The sequence below is a fragment of the Arvicanthis niloticus genome, chromosome 8, assembly GCF_011762505.2.
Source record: "Arvicanthis niloticus isolate mArvNil1 chromosome 8, mArvNil1.pat.X, whole genome shotgun sequence".
In the NCBI taxonomy this organism is placed as follows: domain Eukaryota; kingdom Metazoa; phylum Chordata; class Mammalia; order Rodentia; family Muridae; genus Arvicanthis; species Arvicanthis niloticus.
Window position 1 is genome coordinate 67,624,809 of NC_047665.1, and position 16,945 is coordinate 67,641,753.

A 16,945-nucleotide genomic window follows, 5' to 3' on the forward strand; every position below is an offset into this window, starting at 1 on the left:
ATTGACACAAACTTTTGATCATTTTCTTACTTCCTTTCTTTTGTTGAGTAGAGTAACTTTTTTTTTTTGTACTGAGCACTGTGGATTAAGATGGGGGTGCTTCTTTTGTTTTGTATTCTGATATTATTAGCATTATGACCCATAAAGTTGTGAAAGTATTGTAAGTATAATAAGAAATAGCCAATAAAGAATGATTTCTTTTAAGGAGTTTTTTTATCCTTATATAGGTATTTACAATTTTAGGTTTGGTGGAGGTTTATCTTGCTAATTTCTTATTTTACTCTGGCCCCCAACTATTAGTTGTCATGAAAATGCTTCATCTTAATATTGAGTTCGGGGAAAGTAATGCCTACAATTTTCTGGCTAATATTTACTAAAATCTAACAGGAAGGATTATTAGAAACTTACTGACTAAGAAAACAAGAAAACTTAAATTATATCTTGTTTCATATTAACAAACTGACAAAGAATGGAAATTTACAAAATTGCAACCTTAAACTTTGTAGAATTTTTAGACTACAATAATAGGTCATTTGATTTCAAACTTCGTTGACAGTATAATGAAGATTTACTAGATGAAGAATATGTAAAAAAAAAAGTAACAAGAACTGCACATGTAATTTTTAAGGCAGTAGTAGTTACAAGAGTAATTCTGACAGAAATTATTAGTGGGCATGTTTAATATAGTCAATGGGTGATTTTAATACAATTTTGTATTATGACATCATAAGCATTATGAACATATAATTTTGTGAAATTATTGAATATTCTACAGTATTATAAGAAATGCCTAAGAAAGAATACTTATTTTTAAAAGATTTTTTTTATCCATATCTTCTTTTAAATTCAAGGATTATTTTTAAGAATTCCTGATTTTCAAGTGCTGTGATAATAATGAGAGGTTTCACGGTGGCCATCTTTTCTGAAATCTATAATGCCACATGGTACTATAAAACTTCATCTAAATGTAACAACTTTTTAAAAGCTAACAATTGTTGTTAGTTATTTATATTATTTGGACAAGATTTTCTACTCAGAATTTTATTTCCTTGGGGTACTGTGCAGATGGAGAGAGATTGGAAATGTTGCTCTGGATTGCTTTGTCCAGGGCTAGGTTTAGATATCATTGCCCAGTGTATTCTTATGACACCTTCCCTTGAAGCTGGGAATCATTCTCTGAGAATATTTCTAAGAATAGAATAGCCTCATTCATTCCCAGAGTTTATTGTGTCCTAAGGGACTTGCTGGAATTTCAGTGTAACATCTAGAAATGGTTTTTGATAGTTTTAACTATCACTGTTGGTTTAAACTGTTTCTGGAAAGATCAGGGTCAGTAAGTCTGATGTCTTACCTCATACCCAACATCAAAATTGTCAAAACAGAGATTTCTCATTGTTCTCATGATTATATACGTTATTTATATTTGTCTTAGTTACCATTGGCATACCAGTCACCCATACCAAATTCTCAAATGGCCCTCCCATTCTGTTACGCTTCTAAATATTCATTTTCCAACAGCATTTATTTTCTTATGGTGCTGAGTAGGGAAGGAATTATCAAGAAATAACCAAATCTATTTCTACTTCCCATAATAATCTTGCTTCTGCTGAGATTGCATTAGGGAATTGCTGCCTCTCCCCAAACTACAGATGGGTATGGATTTGCACATAGCTCTCACCGGTTATTCAGCAGTGTCAAGCTGTTCTCTGCAGCTGTACTGTTATTAGCAGCCTAAATTCCTTCAGATAGGTCTTTCTTCTGAGGTAACAGGTCTGTGCTATTCAATCAAAGGTTTGAAATCCTGTTTTGAAAATCATTTTAGAGCCACGTTATCTATTCTAATGTTGGCCATGTCCCTACTTGATTATAGTGTTCTCAGGACCTTTATGTGAGTCTTTCGATGCTTTTTATGTGTATGTTTATGTGTGCTACTTTTATTATTTGTGGTTTCCTTTTAATGTTTTCTGACAGGGAGAGAGTGTTATTTACTAGAGTACTTTTCTTGCCAAATATCAATCCATATCTACCCTCCATGCCCTGATGTTCCATAAACAAAGAGTTCTTGGGTTCTTGCAGTTAAAGCCATGTGTCCTTCCACCTCTCTCCTCAAATTCGAGGTATAGAGTTCTCTGATTTATCCTCAGACCTTGTTTTTGCAAGATCCTTTATCTGGCTTTCTTCTCAAATGAAATACCCACTCTGGTGTGAGTGTCCTGAGGCAGGCAAAACAAGCTTTGTTATATGGGAATCCACTTCCTTGTCTTCTTTTACATAAAGTGATATCACTTATTCACCAGTTTAAGAATAGGCAACCTTTAATTTGGAGGTTACACTGGTTGCTTGCAATTTTTTATTGTGTATGAAGAATATATACAGTTTGTTGCCAACATATAAATATTAGAACATTTCAAATTGAAATAATCACATGTGTTTTCCTTAAGGCAACTAAAACCCTGGAATCACTAGGCATAGATTTCCATATTGTAAAATAGAGAAAAATGTGTGCATCATATTTTTCTCTTCATGATTTCTTTCTTATCACCCAAGATTGATTTTATTTATCAGCTTCACTTGTTTATTTATTTTCATATTTTTCAACAGAATATGGCTATGGTATGGGTCATTCTTTCTTTGTTTGTTTGGTTAGTTGGTTTGGCTCTGTTTGGTGGCTTGTTGTTTTATAATGCAGGACAAAGTCACATTCATGCTTTTTTGCCCCATCTCTTCTTGTGCCAGTATGCCCCTATGTGCTTCTATATTATGCTACAAACTCATCTTTAAATTATAAGACATTTTGCTTTCACATGGTCAAGTTTATTGATGATCTATGTAACTGTAAGTTAAAATGAATTATAATATTTGCATGATTCATTAATAATATTCAAGAAATCAAATGGATTTTAGTATTAAATTTAAATGAAATCTCTTTCCTTTTAATATAGTTATAGGGAACAGTGCATCAATCATTTTTACTTCAGGTAATATTTTGTGAAGAGCAAAGAGAATTTGAAGATTCGTGTTTGTGTGTGTGTGTGTGCGCGCGCGCGCGCGCACGCGTTAGATTTCCTACTAATTAAGAGAAATTTAATCTGCCATTCTAGGAAGATAGGGTAGAAAATTAAAGGTTTGTATGCATAAAATGTTAAAATAGAAAGGTCAGGTTTTAGGGGGACATTTCTGTTGATGTTTCTAATATTAAATTACTGGGTGTCCTATTACTGATTAGCAAGTGGACAAGATTTTGTTTCCAGTAATTGTTTCCATTTCTGATAGTCACCCTTCAGAACATGCACTCTATACATCAAGGTCTGGCTAAGATAACATGTAGCCCATTGGACAGATAGCAGTGTACATGATGGAAACAAATGGATATTTTTGGTGAGCCTTGCAAGACAAACTAAGGGACAGGAAAAATAAAATTCCGTGACCTCTGATTCTGTAGGACTATTATCTACTAGATAGTGAGACCTTTGATAAAAGTGCAGGTTGTGAGAACAGTATGGAGCCTTTGTGTTCAGAAGAATAACATTATACGGTGGAAAAAGAATGTTTTTGTCTTTGAATCATTTTTCTAAGGCTAGGATACTCTATCCCAGAAATACTCACTCTTATTTTCCTGTCATAATTGTGTCTGGCATCAGCCATTCCTGATTCTCCTCTTAACTTTACCAATATGTCAACAGGAAGCCGTGTATCAAATAATAAACTTTTGCAACTTGTCAAATTGGGAAAATAATTAAATATGTTAAAAAAATCCAAGGATCTATGAATACTTGGGGGAGCCAAAATGGAGACACATTTTGAGTGGCAACAGTTATTCCTTTCTATACATTGTGTGGAATTATGTACTTACAAAGCTACATCTCAGGAACTGATACTTCACATCACACGAAGGCCCATTTCCTATTTGGTTTATTTCAATCATTAAATAACAACTAGCATAGATACTTGAAGACAACGGGGACACATTTCTATATAAGATAAAATACTTCAGGTTGAGACTTCATGTCTTGCTGGTGCTCAAATGTGACTGACCCAAGAAGGACTTTGAGAATCATTAATAGTTTGTATATAAAAATGGTTAAGAATATATTTTTTCTTAAGTTTTGAAAGAGTTTGGGAATTTTTACTTCTTTTGTCATTAATGTACTGACTTAGGGACTTCATATTTTAACTGTAGATTGCAGAATATTATGATAATAAGACATTTTTCTGACAAATTTTAACAACAATAACAGTTACATACACACCACCACCACCATCATCACCACCACCACCACCAGAATGTGATTACCAGTTTCATATCAGCAAAACAAGGGAACCTACATCCTATTCTTTTATGCTGTTACTGAGCTCATCCATATTCTTTGACCATAGTCAAAGTCATAATCTTTAGTATTTAGAAGTAATATATATATATATATATATATATATATATATATATATATATATATATATCATATGCAAACAAAGAAAAAACCGTATAGGAATACTGGGCAGGTAGACACGGATTTATTTCAATATGAAATACTCTAGAAAGGCTGCATAGTTTCATCTTTTCTTCATTAATCTCTGAGAATATTAGGTATTTAATTCGGTTGGCAGAGGCAGCATTTCAAAACCTGAACGGTAATTATTTTATCAAAAGGCTTCAGTGGCTTCCAGGAAAATGTAGGAAATTGAGAGCTACTTGTACGTTTTCATTTTCATATCTAATCAGAACCAAGCATCAGAATGCATGCACTTCTAGCATCTTTCTCTTGCAGTGATGACACCTAATGGAGGTCAGCCACAATGCCATTTTTCCCCATTTTTTTCTCCCATTTCTCTCGTGCTCCTGAACCTCTTTGCCTTTCCTCCCTGGTCTGTATTACAGCTGCCAATATTCTCAGCATGGCCAGAGGATCTTCTTCTCATATGCTGCAGTATGACAGCCTTCCTGAAGTTGGGCAACTTAATATCCCTGATGACACACAATACTCAGGGTTTTTTGCCATTAACATCAAATTTCTGGCACCAACTTTAATCTCATTTCTCTCATTCACGCTGTGAAGTCCATCATGACAGTGGTACAATTCATCAAAGATTCCTCCTTTGGCATGCATAACTTAGTCTGGAGCAGTCATCATTCTCCCTCCTAGACCACTGTGATGCCCTCCCCATGAACTTCTTTGTCTCCCTTTTCCCTGGACAGTATTGATTCCAGGACAGCCACCATGCTGCTCTTTCATTTAAAAAATGTAAACAAATTCCATTCTTCTGCATGAAGCTCTCCAAATCTTTCTTTCTCTACTTTTGTTTGGTTCTTACAGTTGGATTAGTTTGGGGAGGTGGGTATTGCTTGTTTTCATTCTACCTTATTTAGAGGTCATTTTATGTCATCCATGATAGTCTTGAACTCTAAATCCTCCTACCTTTGCCTCTCAAGTGCAAGAATTACAGATGTGCATTACCATGTGCAGTCAAATCTTTCTGAACTTTTGAAAACCTAATATCATAGCCATAGATCCAAATTCTCTTGAAATTACCCTCTAACCCTTCCACCCTTGGTTCCTTTCTCTGCAACAGTCTTAATGATAAGTTTATTTACTAAAACCACCAAAAGCAACTCACACAAGCTGGGTTCTCTACCAAAAACTGTTCCACATGCCAGGCCCATTTCATTCCTTTACTTTCTGATGTAAAGTCATCTTATTAGAGACAACTTTTTCAACCCTCCTTCTTATAGAGGAAAGTCAGACCATGCCCATCTAAAATATGTTATTACATATGATTCCTTGTGTGTCAGCTATTAGCTGGGAGATTGACCAGCAGTCAAGGATGAACCCTTGTGAGAAACCTACAAACAAAACAAAGCACAACCACAGACATACCTTCTTCTATCTTGATTATGTCATGAATGAACAACAGAACCTTTCGAGGCAGAGGCAAGGACCAAAAAGAAACTGAAAAGTATATTAGCACTTAGTTTGTTTGTTTGCTTTGGTCATGTGACCAGCCACATAGTCAGTGTAAGACGATGTTAGAAAGCAAAGTCAGAAAGCAAGGAATATTGATGAAAGAAGACTTGAATTGATCCCATAAGTATAATTAATTCACAATAGGCAAAAGCACCAAAGGAGAAGATAGATGTGGAGGTAAAATAAAAAGGAAGAAAGTAAAAGAAAGAAAAGAGACAGAGAAAACAAAATAAAAATAAAATAGGCTTGAGAAGGAAAGAGATGGGAAAGCGGTAGAAAAATTGGAATGTATAATGAGGAGGTAAATTGATAGAAGGATGCAGGGGCTAAGACATATAACCCAATAAACATGGTCTGCTGTGTATACACAATATACATTACAATATAGTTCGATCACTCAGCTGATGGCATTGCTATATTCCATCCTGAAAATTGGAGAGGAAGAAGTATTTCAACACCTCAAAATTATCTGCTACTCTATTCCATAACTCACAGTTTTGGAAACTAGAAAACAATTACCAATGCCATCAATGAAACTTTAATGTTAATTCTAAACACATCTTTAAAATATAGTTTTGAAGAAAAGTTTTGATAATATGCCTATATGCTTTTTTTCCCCTTTGTTACCTTGGGAGTCTGTTTTAAATACCAGTTACATTATGTTACTTCAAAACATAGAGTATAAATATTGGGTATTAATATAATATATATGTTAATCAACTTTGTTTTCACTATAAAAAAAATACCTGACATGAGTAGCTCACAAAGAATTTTTTTTTTTTTACTCTCTGCTTTCGAGATCATATTTTAGATAGTTTTCTGTACTCCCAAATATCTTCAAACTCACAATATATCCCTAAATGACCTTTAACTTCTAATTCTCCCTCATCCACCTCCCCAGTGCTGGATTACAAACATAAATCACCATGCCCTTTATTTTGGTACTAATAATTGAAATTATAAGGACTCCATGCATGCCAGGCAATCACTCAACCAATTTAGCTATGTCCTCAGTCTCTTATTAATTGTTCCAATCCAGAATTAAATAAAATTTTTGCCTTTGAATTCTGATGTTGATGCCAGATGACAGTGCTGGGGAACCCATGGCAGAGCTAAAATAAATAAATAAATAAATAAATAAATAAATAAATAAATAACTAGGTACCTTATTAGCCAGACAACAAAAGAAAAGAGAAGCTCTTCTCACAGTCTCCTGGAAGAGAATGCCAATAGTAACCCATTAGGCTTTACTCTTCTTAAAGACCTATCACCTCCAAAAAGTAACACCCTGGGGACTAGCCTCTAACACATAGTCTTTTGAGGAACCTGTAAAATCCAAATTGTTGGAATTCCTATGAAAGAAAGGTGATACATTAATACTGAGCACTTATTTCTATGTCACAAAATGAAATATATCACCCTACATTGTTTAAAATGGGAAAGGCTATTAAAAATTTGTAACACTCAACCCTCACCTAAAGGATTGAACAACGTACCTGAAACAATGTGAATAGGGAATGCCATTTCCAGACATGATTTCAATATGATTCCACAACGTTCTGAAATAAGATTATCTGTCAAGTTCAACAAAATAGCCTTTTACAATTCCAGGATGTCACAGGAACAAATAAGTTTCTTTCCTGCAGTTCAACTCCCTTTCTTCATATTGCTATGCTGTTTACTATGGCTAATACAGTAACATCAGATTAAATATGTCATTCTTACAAATTTTACTTTAGCATCTGTGGAGTGTGTGTGTGTGTGTGTGTGTGTGTGTGTGTGTGTGTTTCATGGCCTGAATGTAAAAATCAGTTAACTTTCCAAGAGTCTATTCTGTCCTTCTAAGGCCAGGTCTCTCTTGTTTCCTCTGCATCCTCCTAGCTTGCTGTAGGAGTGCTGGGTAAAGATGTGTACCACTGTGTCAAGTCTTTTACATGAGTTCGGGAGATAAAACTCAGGCTATCAAAAACCAAATGGTTTTACCTAACAAGATGTTTTCCTGTCCCATCAGATACATTTGTTATTGAATTATCCATGGATGGCCCCAATCTCTTTCTACTTGAAGATTTTCTAGTGCATTTCTCCTGTTTTTATTTCCTGACATGTTAGTTATTGAATATAGGCTTATTTGTTGTTATGTGTGTTAAACTAGTAATAAAGATAATAAGCTTATTCAGTAGAATTGGTCCTAAATCCAGAAGAATAGTTGCAAAGGAGTTTTAATTTAGAACTGATAAATAATGTCTCATGTATAATCAATGTGCCCTAGGCTTTTAGATGAAAATGTAAGTATGTGACATATCACAGTCTTTAACTTCCTTAAGATTCAATTTTAGGCTACAAGACCTGAGAAATCCAATATCACCTTGTGAGTTTTCCTAGGTGCTATCACTAGCATTACTCCTGATTGACTTAACTATACACTAACCAGTCATGTATTACATGAATAATATAATCATCAGTGATGGTGTGATTAAATATATGTTACACAATATTTTTAGTTTTATAGGTCATCATGTTTATAGACTTAAAAACAGGAGTTTAAAAACTCCATAAAATTAAATATAAAATGAATTGTGTATGAAAACTAATACTAATAATAAGAAGAAATAATTACTCTTATAGAAATTACAGCCAGTACAGTACATGTGCATGTGATACTTTCATAGCTCCGAACAAGAATTTTATCTCTGAGAATCTATTTCTATTACTATGAAGTTGCCAAATGACCCAATGCTTCTGTGTCTCTATATCTCATAGATAGCATTAAACAAATATGATTCGAGACAATGTCATTTATTTTCTGTGATAGTCCATGTTTGTTCTCTAGTCACTCATCTCTATAATTTTATTTTATTCATTAAATGTGACAAATACTTCCTATTCCTGAGTACCATTCTTGTCTAATGTACAGACATCTTCTGTTTCTTTTCTAGATCCCTGTCTTGGTCACACAGATAAGCTCCACAAACCACCCAGTGAAAGTCGGATTGTCTGATGCATTTGTCGTGGTTCACAGGATCCAGCAAATACCCAGTAGGTAGAAGAAGGGTAACTAAAAGTTGATTCTTCTATGGGGGTCAATCCTAAGAGCAATGACCTCAAACTGGTGAACTTCAGAAAAACTCACTAAGCTAACTGCTACTTGTTAATTCTATTACGTATGGTTTATATTAATAACTCTTGTTGGGTTTGTCTATCTCCATTCCTCTGGAATTGATAAACTTAGAGAAAGAAAAGACAAGGTCCATCCAAAGACATTTAACTGTGGCTGTTGTAGGACTCTTTTGCATACATACTCAGTTGAGTAGAAAGAGTTCTGTAATAACAAAAACAGCAGCAGCAAAATGGTTGTAAAACAGTGACAATTATTTAGTTGACATTCCTTCAGCATCTCATGTTGGTTTATTATTTTTTAATAGTTTTGTGAGAAAACATGATTTGTGCCATTTTATAGTTAACATGTTTTATCAAAGCAGGAACTTTAAGCAAATATATATGTAAATGAAACTGTATCTACCAGAGAAGACACATCTCTCCTTGTTGATAATACTATTTTTGTTGATGCCATTTATAATTAGCAGTCAGAAAACATTCATTACTTGCACAGTTGTCCATGAATTCTTCAGATTAAAATGTTGCTAGAGTTATACATAGGAGTAGAGAATGCACTTAGCATGGGTAGCGGCCCTGAATTCATCAAAGCATCAAAACAAGAATGAGAAAAGAGAAAGTTTTTGTGTTGGCTGTATTTTGTGTGGTTCTGAACACCTTCTAAATGTCCTGACTTTTAAACTCCTCTACTTTACTGCCAAAATAATCCTGAGAAATCCTTTAGGGTGCAAATCCTAGGAGTGTTTGTTTGTTCCCTTAAAGATATTTACTTAAAGCAAGGGGTAATAGTCAAGTTCATTTAGAAGGTAGATCATGTACTTCCCCATTTTCAAGTCCTTCCTTTCTTTCACTAAGAGTAGACTTAATTTATCACATATATGCACTGCTTGGAACAGACTTGAGATGATTCTGTTTAATTATGTCATCTCTCAATTGCAAGAAGTAAATGGAGTGGAAACTAGACTTTCCAAAGAGATGGTGTGACTGCTAACATTCAAGGGTTCTCTTGGCACAGGATGGCTTTTATATATATATATATATATATATATATATATATATATATATATATATATATATATGAAGATTATACTCAGTTAAGAACATGTACACCCTCCATCAGCTTTCTCCTTGTTATATCAAGGGCTGCAACAGGTAATATTCAAGAAAAACATTTTAAATCAAAGCAGATTTTTCACAAAATTAATTGCACTGAGTACAAAGCAAAGATGCATTAGTGTGTGTAAGGCAACATAAAGGCTTCCTGAGAGAACACTGAAATAGAAGAGTGAGCCCAGAAAAGTCAAGGGTGCCACTGTTGGAGAAGGAGTGTCTGCTCATTCTTTCTCTCAGGAGATGTAAAACAGGCATGACCTGAGTCAGTTATTCAACAACAACAAAAAAAGGAGAACTCTGGCTTTGGTTTATTCGTTGTTTTTTTTCTATCCGTGAAAGAGGGCTTATGTGCTTCTTGACAGAAGGCACTGTATCCCATACTGCCATTCTGATACACTGCTTCAGAACGAGCAAACCTACCAAAGAACAAAATGTTGTATTCTAGAAAAGTCTTTTAATATGCAATATTGTGTTTGTGTTTTTCCTGATCATATAGTTGTGCTTGGAACATAGGGTCCTAAAATGTAATTTAGGAAGCATGCTCAGGCTGTGAAACGATAATTTTAAGGGAAAGAATTCTCTAAATAGAAATTGCATTAAATAAAATGTTCAAATCCTGGTGAATTTTGAGAGCAGATTGTGTATGCTGCTAAGACTCAGTATTCACTTCACAAACGTTACCGAGACTTGGAGTTCAGAGCCAATCCATTCCCCTGCAGCTGCCAGCTTGGAATGACACCCACAGCTCTTAGTGACCTTGCTATTCATTCCCCAGGAAAAAATATTAGCCAAGAAGAAATGAAGTCTCTAAGGCTCCCCTCCTGATGCTTTATCAAGCCATAATGAAACATGAGAATTGTAAAATCATTCCAGGAACAGGAAAATGTTACTCTCTTCAAGAATTTGTCCACATGTTGCAGAGTGCACCAGTCTATCACATAAGCTCCTGTATAAGAAAGTCATAGTCCCATTTAATGATCAGCTGAAAGAGAAAATAAATGCACACTTTCTAATGTCAGAACATAGAAAACAGAAGGTGTCTTGTAATGCAAAGCATGAGCCACTCAAATCCTCTAATCCCGGGAAATAAGATCATTTCTAGAGACTCATTCTTTCCTGCTACTTATGCTAACAGAATGTAGGTAAATATTTAAGTCCCTTGCAAAATTGTGTTAGGAAGTTTCACTGTTGGGAGCAATCCTTGTGTAGATTTTGTTTCTGCTCTTCTCACTGAGTGTATTTTGAGAATAACCAATTATTAAACCAAGTAAGGGGCAATTTCATAGTTTTGTTAACTCTCTAGTGATTGGTCATAGATGTCGCTTCTTATATTAACATTTGCTAATGACATCTGCTTGCCTCTCTCTCCTCCCACTTAGTATTTCAATGTTCAGTGCTAACTTCTGGATAATGACCAACCTTTTTCATCTAGCCTCACTGCCCTGTTGCCCTCTGAGCTTAACAAAAAAATTCATTTCCTGAAATAAAAGTAAACAATTCATAGTGTTATATGGGTCACTGAAAAACAAAGGAACTTAGAACTGTGAAACTTATTTTAACACACAAATAAAATTTTAGCAAGGAAGCTTAACTGTATAGCTACTGACCTGACTGAAAATGTTCTATCACAAGCCATGAGATGGACAATATATTAGTAATATATTAGTTTACAATATATTAGAATGTTTCCATCTATGATTCTCCTCATTGATATTGGCTGGCACTGTTGTACGTCAGACACCTTCTCGTCAGTAATTCCTATACATATTTGAGCTTTCCTTTCTTCTATTATTGTATTGGACATCTCAATAAGGACACCCAGTTGTGTCCTAAAAAAAAAAAAAAAAAAAAAAAAAAAAAAACCTTCAATTTGTATAGCAAAGTGTCTCAAAAATCCCTACCTTGTATTTGAGCTTGGGAAGACATTCATTGGTACATGTTTTGACATAGGAGCAATGTTTTCCAGCATTTGCAGACATAACAACTGTTCCAAGGAGTTAGCCAAGTTTATGTAGGATAGCTTTAGCTTTAATTCTCAAAGAAATGATTCCAGAACAACACACTGACCCAGAATGCTTTCTTGACCATGAGCTTACTACATAAATGTGACAAAAATACACATCTATATTGGCTACTAACCTGAAATAATAAATTTTAAATTACACCTAATTAGTTAATTTTAAGTTCCAGAACAACATGTGACAATTGGCTGCCATAGGAGACATGGCAAAAATAAACCATATACACACATGTATTTAAATAAAATTTGACTACCACATACAATACTTACAAAAATAGTATTTTCACTTTTAAAATAACTTAGGGATTAAATATGATTAATAATGAATTTTCAAGTATAAGTGTACCCACTCAATAGTAAATTTGAAACAGCAATTATAAAAATAGTAATTTATAATTTTGATTTGATGATAGGGAACCATCATTTGTAACTTAACAATTATAACTTTTAATGTGAGATGAAAACACAAACAGTGGTGGGATTTTTTTCTTCTAAATTGTTTCACAGTACTTGCATTTCAAATGCTTCCAGAAGAGCCTAGTTTATTATTTTCAAAGTCCTCCAACCTTTCATACACTTAGGCCAGATCAGCCTATAAATCTCCAAGTGAATGGTGTAAGCTGATCTTCATTCTCTCCAAGTGCAAAGCCTTGCAAAATTATTCATTCTGTACAATGTAAAATTGCTTCCCTTTGCAGCAGTGTCCCTTCAGCTCCTTTGATTCTTGGGCCTTTGGTACCTCACCAAAGGCTCAATGAAAGGATAAACAAAAAAGCATGCCCTCTGTTATAAAACAGCCTCTTGATAAAGGGCATTCTGCAAAAAGATATTTTACTTTAATTCATACATTATTAACATTCTTTATTTGGTTGGTCTTGACTTGATTTAAAATATATTTAGATGGTGGTGGTGGTGTTTGTGATTGTGTGTGTGTTTGTGTGTATATATGTATGTTTGTGTATATATGTATATGTAATATGAATATATATATATACATACACACATATATACACACACACATTTGTGAGGGTATATGTCTCTTTGTGTGAGTGTATGTGTGCATGTGTGCTTGTATGAAAATTTGTTTGTGTGTGTGTAAGAGAATGTGTTTGTGTGTTTGAGAGAATATGTATTTGAGTATGTGTCTGTTTCTTTGTCTGCAGTAGGAAACAGGGTGCTAATGGCATATCTCTGTGTGCCCATACAGAGACCATAACAGGACAGGACTTTGTGGGTCCTCCTCTGTCACTGTCTTCCTTATTGCTATGAGAGGGTCTATCACTGAACTACTTCATTCCTTATAGGCTGGTTGGCCAGGAGCTCAGGGATTTGGCTGTTTGCACACTCCCCAGAAAAGCTGGTGAGCAGCCATGTCCAGCCATTTGGTGACTCGTGTGAATTCGGACTTATCTTTTGTTAATCGGGCAAGTGCTCAGGCTCTATCCAATCTCCCAGCCCACTGAGCTGAATTAAAAAAAATACAAAAAAAAAAAAAAAAATTACCAGAATCTCAGAATTCTTTGTATCTTAAAAAAACAAAAAACAAAAAACAAAACAACAAAAAGAACCCACTAATTCATAAACTTTAAACATCCAAGAACTTCTGTAGGGATGGCATGAACAAGAAACTTCTCCCTCAGGAACTCTAGTTAAGCTATTTCATTTAATTTTTTGTGTCTTCGGTGACTTTAAATCTGAGCCCCCAGATGGCAAGGAAAACCAAGTTTTTACTTACTTGAATTGCTTTTTGATTTAGTCATAGTGGCCAATTTATTTTGTTTATAATATAAAGTCCTAAGCATCACAGAAACAATTTTAACACAAGGTTACAGTGCAGGTATTTATACACTTATTTGTTCAGTGCACATTTGCTGGATCCAAAATGGGACAGAATTAATTGATGTAAGTAAGCCAGAGTGAACGTAAAGTGTTTTTTTTTCTTTTTTTTTTCTTTTTTTTTTATTAGATATTTTATTTACACTTCAGATGGCATCCCCTTTTCCCCATTCCCCCCTCCTTAGGAAACCCCTATCCCATGCCCCCTTTTCCTTTTTGCATTTATACATTTTTTTAAAATAATGTTAATCATAGGCTTTATAAGTTTGGAATTGTTCAATCAGAGGTGTAACCCACTGACCAACCTAGATATAACAAGTATCTTTGACTGGTGGAGATACTTGAACCTCTGCCTCCCTGTCTCCCCCCTCTTTCTTTCTTTCTTCACCTAGCTTCTCCTCTCTTTCTTCTTCTCCTCTTCTTATTCCTTTTCTTCCTCTCAGTACTCCTCCTACCTTAGCTCCTCCTACACATCACCCTTCCTGTTAAAATGAAACTTTTCTCTTAAAATACAATTAGAACATAATTATGCCAATTTGTACCAGTGAGGTACAGGATAGTCCTAATACCCAGTCCATCCTTTTGTTGACTAACCAGCTCCTCTGTCATCTATTCTAACTAAAACATGTAGTTCTGAACCTGGCTTTAGGATGAATGTCAGCTGACGACCATCCACTCAAGTCTTTTCTCTTAAGGTCAATAGCTATATGTTTTCAACCCCATCAGAAATCCAGAATGACTGAGTTAACTATAATTGTGGGAAGCACAAATCATAGTTTCTAAAACTTAGCCAATTTATAGAGACCTCTGAACACCTGGACACTCGCTCTACTTCAAAACGTTGAAGCATCTGTTCTTCTGCCTTCTGGCCCAGGATCATCTGACAGACCTTAGTGCTGCAGAATTATTAAGGGCTGATTACTCTGTCTAGGCAGATATAATCAGTTGACTATTCTGCAAGTGTGTCCTTTTCTGGACAATAATTTGTCTGTAGAAGGAAAGTGGCAATTCTTGCCTAGTGGCTGTCTCACCACAACTGGAGTAACTCCAAGGATGCTCAATTTCTTCTTAGAATTCAATATAGGAAGCTGTCCGGAGCAGACAAGTCTCTAATGAAAATGAACATTAATACTGAAATGTTTGTCATGTCAATTCTAAGGATTTCTGATGTTTTGAAAACCAGCTATCCATGTAAGGTAATCTTGACTGTTGCCTGTTAACTCCACTCAGCTATTTCTAAATAAAACATAGAGAACACCCTTATAATAAACTCCAAGCCATGAATTTGCTATAGTCCCTTAACTCACAGGCTGACCATCTCAAATCAGTTAAAAAAGTTAAAGAAGGACTGGGTCTAAGCTTTGTGTTCCTAAATGTGTTATACTGGTACAATGCCTATTAGAGTAACAATATTCATCTCACTCTTATATCACTAAGAAGCTCATGCCAATGAAAACCTTAAAATTTGTAAACAAAGTAAATTGGTGCCATTTAAGAATTTATATCTTCATCTTGATATTAATTATGCAGATTTCTACTAATACGTTATGGCTATGCAATAAACCCTAGCTAATCCTCTCTATTCTGACAAAACCACTACTTTTCCCTAGAGAGACAGCCCAACATTTACCACCTTAGTCCCCAAGTCCATGGAATAGGGGTGCTGACTCATCATTAGCTTCTTCAAGCTGATTATGGGCGTTGAGATATTAGAAGAGGAGTGTGGGGGGAGAGCAAGTTGACAATCCTCTGATGCTGTGTCTTCGCTGCCTCCAGATGGAATTCCCGGACCTCAGAGGTTTGAGCAGGTCTGCCCAGCTTGCTTGTTGAGTAGATACACCAAGGCTGATCATTCTGCAATATACAATTCTCAAAACAACTTTAGTATCAAGATAGTTTTTTTTTTTTAAAGAGGGCTGACATTTTATTAAGAATGTTGGTTCTAACCGCTTTTCTATTTTTCCCCTTTTTTATTGGATATAATATTTACATTTCAAATTTTATCCCCTTACCATATTTCCCCCACCACCCAGGAACCCCTTATCCCATCCCCCCTCCTCCTGCCTCTATGAAGGTGTTTACCCACCTACTCCCAGCCCCCCTCCCCACCCTCAGATTCCCTCCCCTCTCTGCTCAGCCTTCAGGGTACCAATGATCTTGTCTCCCACCTATGCCTGACAAGGCCATCCTCCCCTACATATACAGCTGGAGTCATGTGTCTCTCCATATGTGCTCCTAGGCTGGTGGTTTAGACCCTGGGGAGCTCTGGCTGGTTGGTATTGTTGCTCTCCTCATGGGGCCACCAGCCCTTAAGGTTCCTTCTATTTACTCTCTAACTCCTCCATTGGGAACCTTTGATCAGATTAATGGATAGCTGTGGGTATCTGTCTCTGGGTATGTCTGACTCTGGGGGACCTCTAAGGAGATAGCCTTATCTGGCTGCTGTCACCTTTCCCATCCTGACATCCCTATCAGCGTCTATTTTTGGTGACTGCCCATGGAATGAATACCCAGATGGAATGGTCTCCCTACAACCCCCCCTTCAGATTCTGTCCCACATTTTGTCTCCATATTTGCTCCCTTGGGTATTTAGTTACTCCTTCTAAGAAAGACCTAGGCATCCTTACTTGTTTTTTCTTCTTCATGAGCTTCATGTCGTCTGGTAGTTGAATCTTGTTGTTTCAGCTTTTTGGGCTAGTCTCCGCTTTTCAGTGAGTAAATACCATGTGTGTTCTTTTGTGATTGGGTTACCTCACTCAGGATGATATTTTCTAGTTCCATCCATTTACCTAAGAATTTCCCAAATTCATTATTTTTAATAGCTGAGTAATATTCCATTGTGTAAATGTACCACATTTTTTGTATCCATTCCTCTGTTGAAGGGCATCTGGGTTCTTTCCAG

At 35.5% G+C, this 16,945-nt stretch overlaps 1 protein-coding gene across 2 annotated transcripts in view; it reads left to right on the forward strand.

The window, feature by feature from the left end:
* Positions 1-16,945, forward strand: part of Plxdc2 (plexin domain containing 2) — a 366,505-nt gene that overhangs the window by 258,928 nt on the left and 90,632 nt on the right. For both annotated transcript variants that reach the window (XM_034510583.2, XM_034510585.2), the window contains exon 7: positions 8,897-8,996. In XM_034510583.2, coding sequence (XP_034366474.1) covers positions 8,897-8,996 — 100 coding nt within the window. The remainder of the gene's footprint in view (positions 1-8,896; positions 8,997-16,945) is intronic.